General features: G+C 35.6%; 1 protein-coding gene across 1 annotated transcript in view; it reads left to right on the top strand.

Annotated features, from left to right (window-relative positions):
• Nucleotides 1–8,093, top strand: part of PROX1 (prospero homeobox 1) — a 49,932-nt gene extending 41,839 nt beyond the window's left edge. The window contains exon 6 of the mRNA XM_085300133.1: nt 2,252–8,093. Coding sequence (XP_085156259.1) covers nt 2,252–2,437 — 186 coding nt within the window. The 3' untranslated portion in view covers nt 2,438–8,093. The remainder of the gene's footprint in view (nt 1–2,251) is intronic.
• The last annotated feature ends 774 nt before the right edge of the window (nt 8,094–8,867 follow it).

Here is an 8,867-nt window from a genome sequence, read left to right as displayed (position 1 = left end):
GGTTTCACACTTTATACTCTACGGAAAAGCAGCACCCCCTATTTGGAAAACTTTCATATGAGCAGATAGAAGTTCAATGGCAAAGGCCAAACTTATAACCCAGATTGTCACTTCCATGCTTAAAGTTGTCACAAGTGTAACTACATAGGAAGAGGCAGGACTTTCTGCRTCTGGACTTTAGGCTTCTCATGGAGGTGCTTGTAATCGCCAACCTCCTGACTCCAGTGGCTAGGGAGGGAGCAAAGGCATCTCATACTGCTCCTCTGAAGTGGGCACCAAAATTGAAAGGTGTGAGCTTTCTTCTCAAGCACAAAGGCAAAAGCCAGCAGATTGTGCCCTTGTGAGCTGCCAGAAAAGTGTACACCAAAAAGTGGTTACCTAATACATTTCTTACTTTCTAGTACCATTTAGTTAATGACTCCTCACCTTTGATTGGCTCCAAACAATACCAAATGCCATCAGCAGCAAATGAGCAGTTCTTTGAACTGCATGAACAGAAAAGTGCATTTTTTTTTTTTTTTTTTTTTTTTTTTTTAGCAAAGCAAGACAGAGAGAAGCATGGAATCTTTTATAGATAGGCTAGCAAGTGCCCAAGTATCAGAGTGGTTATTTGAAGTTTTAAGTTATTTCTTTGAGCTAGAATAACTGAAAGGCAATAACTGTTTTCTTTCCTCATAATTCCTCAATTGGATGTTTGGAAAAATGTTTTCTGTGTGGCCTGTTGAATAAAAATTTCCACAAAAGGCAACCTGTCTTTGGGAGGAGAGACAAGTGTGTGGGGCCAGATTTCACTCTTAGAGGTACATAGGGAACTTCCACAAGCTTCAGAGCTTCTGGAAACAGAATTTGTCAGCTGACATCAAGGGGAGCTGATCTCATGTTTAGGTGATGGCAAAACATGGCTAGTACACTGCTAGTGTTTCACCAGCTGTGATAGGTGAGTTAGGCTCCAGAGCTTCTTAGTGTCGGGGTAAGCACGCAGTGTTGCAGCCGTATTTTTTGAAAGTGGCTTCTAAAGGTAGAAGAACAGAAGTCTAAAATACAGGATAATGTGCAGGCCCTGATCTTGCAATGTGATGTGCATCTAATAAATGAACGAGATCCACCCAGATCTGTGTTGGCCGTAGAGAGAGTGTAAATGCAGCCTCCTGCAGGTCGGAGAGCTCCCCTTGCCGTGAGTGGGCAAATAGCAGTGAGGGAGTACTTACTATTATAAGCATGCTGGCTAGTGGCCGGCCATGTATTAGCAGTTCTAGAGCTATGAAGCTGTATCTCCATAGTAAAAATGGAAAATAATACCTTTAGGGAGATGACATCAACCTCACAACTGAGCTGTGAGGGACTGCTTCTAAGTCATTTAAGGAAGAGGATAAGAAGGCACTGCTGATGTCTGAGACAACTGTTTAGGATAAATTGCCTAAGTTCAGAGATAAATGTGTTTTTTAACGTGCAGCCGTAGTTCTGGGGCTTCTGAGGATGATGTACCCCTGCTCGTTGGCCGTTTGATTTACCCGTGGAATGACAGTGACATCTACAAAACCCAGATGAGTTTGGCATGTCCCAGTACTGTAGCCGCTCTAAGCACAATGCACCCATTGAGGAGGTTGGGTTTTTATTTGTCGGTTTCTGAAAAAGARGGGAAGACCATAATATCTCCCAAGAAAGCCATCTTATGGGAGTCTCATGCACAAAACAGCCACAGAATCAAGCCATTAGCTGAAGGCTTGATTGCTAGCTTGTTTTTAAGCTATGAACAACGATTCACACATATCCTATTTCTTTGATAGCTTTCAGCGCTGGTTCTGACCAAAGTTAAACACAGAGGTACCGAGAGCTTTCCATGCATGCATAACTTTCATATTAGTTCCCACGCAGAAAGGGGAACATAGCCATAACTGCACGGTAAAATATCAAGCAGAGATTTCTCTCCTTAAAGACAATTGTGTTTGTTTCTCCTCCTGCTAATTATATCCTATAAATCCCCTACTCTCCAAACTCAGACAGTAACATTTTGTTACCTACATTCTGTCAGTAGACTTTACAAAGATCTCTAACACATGTTATAAAAGTTACTGCTATAGTACTATATATAACAGCTTTGCATAAGAGAATAGAAGGCTGCCACATTTAGAAAATGCAGGTGCTATGTAAGCCCCTTTCTGAAAGAAAGAACTTAGCTCAGTTTCCTTTGAAGAACCAGAGACTTGAAATTGAAAACTGTATTAATGCCATTGTCTCCTTGTATCAGCAGGTTCCAGAGAGATTCCTGGAAGTGGCTCAGATCACGTTACGGGAGTTTTTCAATGCCATTATCGCAGGCAAAGATGTTGATCCTTCCTGGAAGAAGGCCATATACAAGGTCATCTGTAAGCTGGACAGTGAGGTCCCCGAGATTTTCAAATCCCCAAACTGCCTACAAGAGCTTCTTCATGAGTAGAGAGTTCAGCAGCTATTTATGAATGTATGAAAGTAGCAGTCCCCTTCTGATGCCCAAGTCATGCGTGTCTCTATTTTAATTTCATATATATGTGTATCACATACATATATATGTATATGAAATTAGACTGTGATCCCTCCTGGGTTTATCTTTAAGTTTTTGTTCAGTTCCAAGGGGATAGTTGTTTTACTTCAGCCTTCAGTTTACTTTTGCCCAAGACCCTTAACATTTGGAGAATAAATGGGGTTAATTTTCAGGGAGAAGAATTTGGAAGCGTGTAAAAGCCTGTCTTAGCAAGTTAGGGCATTATGTTTTAAAATGCTTTGTCAGATTTATTGCTTGCTGCAAAGTGGCATTTTGTCTTAGTGAGACTAATGTCATGGCACAATACTACAGACAATGAAGTTTATATTATGTTTATACTGCTAAAGGTCTGAACTCTGTGGAGTCACTTCATAAGCTTAGAGCTTTTTTATTTTATATACTTTTTAACCAATAAGTAGATTTTATTTCATACTTCAAAAAAACTACAACATCTATTTTAGGTACTCACTCCAAGAAGTGATACCCAAAAAAGCAAACCTTATTCTTCATGCTTTCCCTTACAGGAATAATAAATACCCTGCACCAGTAATCAACATGCCAGGTTGTTGTTTTTCTAAATTGCGACAAGGCAAGTTTGCACAAATCAAGTACTATTCTTGCAGGGTAAGGGTAAGGCCAGTAATTCATGCACAATATTGTATCAACCACACTAATTTTATAATATGGTCAGCTTATTAAAACGGAAGCATTTCACTCTCCATAGAGTAAAAATGAAACCTTCAGCATACTAAATTGCCATGTCGTGGTCTTACTTTAAGTGGCATTAGTTGCTAAATTTATTCTTTGCTCAGTCTGTTTTACCCCCACAAATCCCCTTTCCAATACACAAAGCTGTCTGTCCATATTCAACATTTGTCCTGAAAAGCACTTTTTGAATGATCTTATTTATGGTAGAAGAAGGCATTCTAGCCACACAGTACTGAGGCAAAGGAAGAAAAAATAGTTGTTTGTAGCTGTAAAATATGATTAGTCTTTTCCTAATCGGAAGTATAAAAATGACATTTTCATAAAAATCTAATCAAGCATATACAAAAATTGCAGTGTCCTCCTGGCTATGCAGGGTTCAGATAGCCAAATTGGATTTTTAAATTACTATAAGTGCAGCTTTTTTTAAAAAAAAAAAAAAAAATCTATTTGAGCAATGCGCTGCACTTGTCTTCTGAAGCTGGAGCTAGTCTTGACCAAAATCTGAGTTGCAACGTAAAGTCCCCGATGGATCTGGATTCGCCTGAATGCTGCACCATGCTATGTCAGCACAGGGAGGGAGAGCTCGCTGCTAGTTCTTGCGCTGTCTTCAATGGCTCTCCTTCRCTCACGTTTTCAGAAAGATACCGTCTCCAAAAGTTTGGGGGAAGGCTGAATATGCTATGGCACTCGGTATTTGTCATTTTCTCTGTCGTCTTTTGTACAGATGCAGTAAGAATTTATTGTTATCGTCAATAGTATTTTCCCCTACCTAATTTGATCTGAATCTAGAGAAAGTTCCTAACTAGCTGAGAGTTATGTTTAAACCATCTAGGATATTGATACCTTATTTCTTTATTTCTAAATTACATTTTGACTTTGGAGAGTGAAAGTTTACCCATGTGACTAAAGAGCTGACCTGATCATTGCAATTTCACTTCATTTACAAATACTGCTGATAGACAGAAATGTATGAAAGCAATTATTGTCAGCAGAAAGCCTTAAAAACTTGCTGACTTCAAATTAAACAGCACAATCCTACGATTCCCTGTCATTATTTTCAAGCACTGGCAGTATCTGTAGAGTATAGGCAATGCAGACAATAGCATGGGATGAAGTGCCAACATTTTCACTATGCATTAAAAGCAAAGCAAATCCTCTTGATCTTAAAATCCCTGAGAGTACCTAATACTGTACGTACCCTCACATTAGATGGGATGTGTCTTTTTTCCTTTCCTATATCCAAATTTTCTTTTCTTTTCTTTTCTTTTCTTTTCTTTTCTTTTCTTTTCTTTTCCTTTCTTTTCTTTTCTTTTCTTTTCTTTTCTTTTCTTTTCTTTTCTTTTCTTTTCTTTTCTTTTCTTTTCTTTTCTTTTCTTTTCTTTTCTTTTTTCTTCTTTGGTAAACATTACACTTCATAAAGATATAACTCCAATGAATTCTGAGTAAGAAAGGATGAAAATTGTGTTCATGCACTTTTTTTGGTTTATGGGAAGAAGTGGCATAAAATGCTCAAGTTTTAATACAATAAGTTCATCATTGGCAGACCATCAGATACAAAATACAACACTACATTGTCATCCCGGACATAAGAAAGCAAAGCCATACTTTAGTCATACTATGTGGACATACTACTAGCTATCATTTTGATCTGTGATTTTACTGTTATTTTTATTATGTTTATTATTATTATTATTAATATTAATATTATTATTTGGCTGCAATGTGATTGACATAATCTAAATAAGTGAAATTGTGTACTCAACACTTGATGTTGTTGCATTTATTTATTTATTTATAAGTAGCATAATCTCAGTAGTACATGAGGCATAGGAATTAAGAGTAGAAATTTCATCTTAAAAGACAAATAAATTTCAACTCCCTGATCTGAAAAGGGGAAAAAAGAAATAATTTGATCATTTCAGTTATGGTGATTTTACTGCAGTATAGCCATATTGCCTTTGTGCCTCCCAACACACCTACAATTATAAATACAGAGCATAGCTCCTACTAAATTGTAAGTAGAAAGCAGTAATTTTCAAATGATCTCAATACTATTTCACTAAAAATGGCTAAAAGGCAGAAGGCTACTTTTGTTGTAATGAAAAGTTTACATAGGGAAAGAATTTCAAAATCCACGTAGAAATCCCATGTTGCCATTCATTCACTGCTAATTCAGATTTATTTCTGCATATAAACTTGAGGTTATAGTCTGTGCCTAGACCTTAAATGCACCAGCGGAAGGATAAAAAAATCCTTCAAAATACCAGTTTTTCCCCCCACAAGTACAATTGTTCTTGTGCCTTCTGTGGCTTACAATTTTCATCTTTTAAACTTTATTTTTCAATTACTACAGCTGCAATAAACACTATTTTTTTTTTCTGGCTGTTTGACATAATGTTGATAGCTATGCATATTTTGTGTCTTTTTAAAAATTAAAAGAAAAACAAAGCAGGAGAATACGTTTTTGAAGAAGAGAATTTTTAGAACAGTTTGATAACGCAAATTATTTTTTCTCAATTGTTTGAGCAGCATTCAAGTTTTGAAAATTCTTGTAGAAGCCAATTTTTTGTAACTGTGGTGCAAATCTTGTGTTTTCTTAGCCTGATGAAAAGTAGTATAGAAGCAATATTTCATACGTGATATATGTGTATATACATATACATATATAGTTACACACACAAAGAAATTAATGTGTGTATGTGTATATATATATATATATACACACACACACAGAAACACACACACACAAAAAATATGCGTATGAAGTGAAAAGCTTACCTTTTTCCTATCTAGATTAAGAACCTATTTTAGACATTTGTTATGTTTTGTGAAAAGAATGTTCTATTTGAAACTACAAAACATTTAATTCTTACTGTATCTCTGGTTGTTTAATGGGAACGTTTCACATTTAATGGTAAACACGTGGAAGATGTTAGAATGTAGTAATTCTTTAAGAAAGTGTTCACCCATGTATTCCTGAGGTTTGCTTTGTGCCTCTGAGTATTATTTAATTAAAGTGTTTTAAGTTTGCAGAATCTTTGTTACTGTACCAGGTATGTGGGTGAACATTGAAAATCGAGGGGAACTTTTATAAAGCAATGTAAATATTCAACCTTAAGGCTGTTCTTGCATAAAGACGTAAGATTTTAATAACTACATTCTGAAAACATCTGTTGAATTTATAAGAAACACTACAGTAACTGTATAGATAGTTGAAAGCATTCTTGAAAATCCAACTCTCTACTTTTGAAAGTTAAGTCTCTTTCATCAGATGTCAAGGGAATGGGTAATACAGTTCCTGTAAAATTGCAGAATTTTTTTCTATGTATATGAAGTCAGTTAATAGCAAAATGTTTTTTTCCACAGGTTAATATTAATTAAGAAATAAAGGTGAAGATTTTGTGGCTTTAAAGATAGGATTTTCACCAGCAGCRTTGAAAGATTATACATATATATATATATATATACAGAAAGATATATATATATATTAAAAAAATGGAAAGTGGTTTACAAAACCCCCAAAAGGAGCACTGTACATGAGAAGTGAAAGCAAAAACTATATTTGCCATGTGTATTATATAGTAATCATTGGTGTGAATAGTGCAAATGTTTCCTTCTGGTACCAACTATGTGTTTGAAAATTCCAATAAGCATTGTTTTCAAAAAGCTCCCCTTAAGGAATGTAACTGGTTTATATGAGTAAGCAGTTACTGTATTGCACTTAAATGTTCTGTTGAAGGAAATGCAATTTTGTTTTCTGTAGAACTGTTGGTTGTAAACCATCTATAAACTGAAGCTAAAAATGCTCATATTTAGAGCTGGGATGAAAACTGGTATTTAACCTTTGTATCTTCTTAGGAATATCCTTTTTAGTGTATGAAGGGTGGTGGCACTATGACTTTACTTAGTCTTTTCATCTGAGCCACAGTCACCTCTCTCCCTAAGCAGCCACCTTCCAAATGCACAAATGTACTGGGATATGTAGAAACAAATCTAGAAGAAACAGCGAGCTTACATTTTCTCTAAAATCCATCCTTTCTGCATTAATTGTACCACTCGAGTGAAATACTAGACAAACACAATAACCATCTCATTACCATGTAGTGTGTAAGAGTCAGAAACTGAAAAAGAAGAAAAGAAACCTCTTTAGGATAGTTTTAATGCTGCCCGGAAGAGTCAAAGGTTAAGGTTTAAACTGATATTGTCCCAGCCATTACTCATATGTATATAGTTACAAAAGTGACAAAACACTGCCTTTATATTATTTAGCAATATGTTGTAAATAGCATTATTAAGCTCTTTTTTTGTAATAAAGACCCTTTAATTTGAAGATAGTACAATAACTGAACTGATAAAGTCAATTTTTGATTTTTTTTATTTTATTTTTTAGCTAGAGGCAATTTCAACTGTGGATTTTTTTGTTGTTGTCTATTGTTCTGAAGACTTTGCATAATTTATTGGTTTAATTTATCCTAATTTATTTGATGAAGGTGTACAATTTTGTATTACCAAGGATGTACTGTAATATTAATTGATGACAAGATAAAACAATAAGACTCCCCTGTCTGTTTGAAAAAAAAAAAGGTGCAGTAGACAATTGATTGAAAAAAGTTTCAATTCTAGCTTGGCAGCTACTAAATTTAAGATAAACACAGGAAATTTTTTTTTTTTTTTTGGGGGGGGTGGATTTTATTTTGTGTGTTTAAAGCTTTTGTATACTCTCCAGACTTTTACCTTTTTGCTTTGTACCACTTAAAGGATACAGTAGTTCAATTGCCTTGTGTGCCTTCCATCTTCTCTAAACTGAATGTATGTGCAGTATATATGCAAGCTTGTGCAAAATAAAATATAAATTACAAGCTCATTGCCATTGTTTATATTTCTTTCCAAGAGCTGATTGAGCCCGGTATCATAAGGTGGATCGCTGGAACCTCTCTGCTGCGGTCAGGCTATACCTAAGACTATAGGTTTTTCTTTTCCCCGTAGTTTGAATTATTTATTAATGAAACTGCCAGCCCTCTTGCAAAATGGATATAATGATTTATCTAATCCAGCGTCCTACCTCCAGCACAGGTTAAGATAATGAATGTTATTTTGCAATAGTCTGTCCAACAAGGAATAACTCTCTGCAGGAGGCGTGTTATCTCTGAAGCACGGAGCGCCCTTTAAATTAAATGTAGCCAAAGTAAGCTAGAAAGTATTTTCTTTTATGATGTTTAATCATTTCCTGGATATAGCTGCCATTTGGTGTCCTGCAACAATGAGTTCCACAAGTTAGCTGAATGTGTAGTAATACTTGCTTTGTTGTGGTTTACATTTGTTCCTCTTCTCCATCTGCCCCTGCTAATGTCACATCCAGATAACTTTCTCAATTCTTTTTGTTACAGTCTTAACACTCTTCCTTAGATCGCTTCCTTTTCAAACTGGATAATCATCAGAGTTGTGCATAGCTGCTCTCACACATCTCCTCRAAACACCTCATTCTTTCTTTGTTTTTCTCTAGTCCTTCACTATTTCTCCTGTTCCATATGCATCTTAAATTACTGAGGTTGAGTGAACCACTGATGTACATTATTGTCTGTGTTTCAGATATGATTGGTATCTTTTGGCTTAGAACTGATGCAGATGGCAGTAAGAT

Source organism: Rhea americana, unplaced genomic scaffold (genome assembly GCF_003343005.1).
Source record: "Rhea americana isolate MKP2758 unplaced genomic scaffold, rheAme1 scaffold_160, whole genome shotgun sequence".
NCBI lineage: Eukaryota > Metazoa > Chordata > Aves > Rheiformes > Rheidae > Rhea > Rhea americana.
This window is presented reverse-complemented; position numbering and strand designations above follow the sequence as displayed.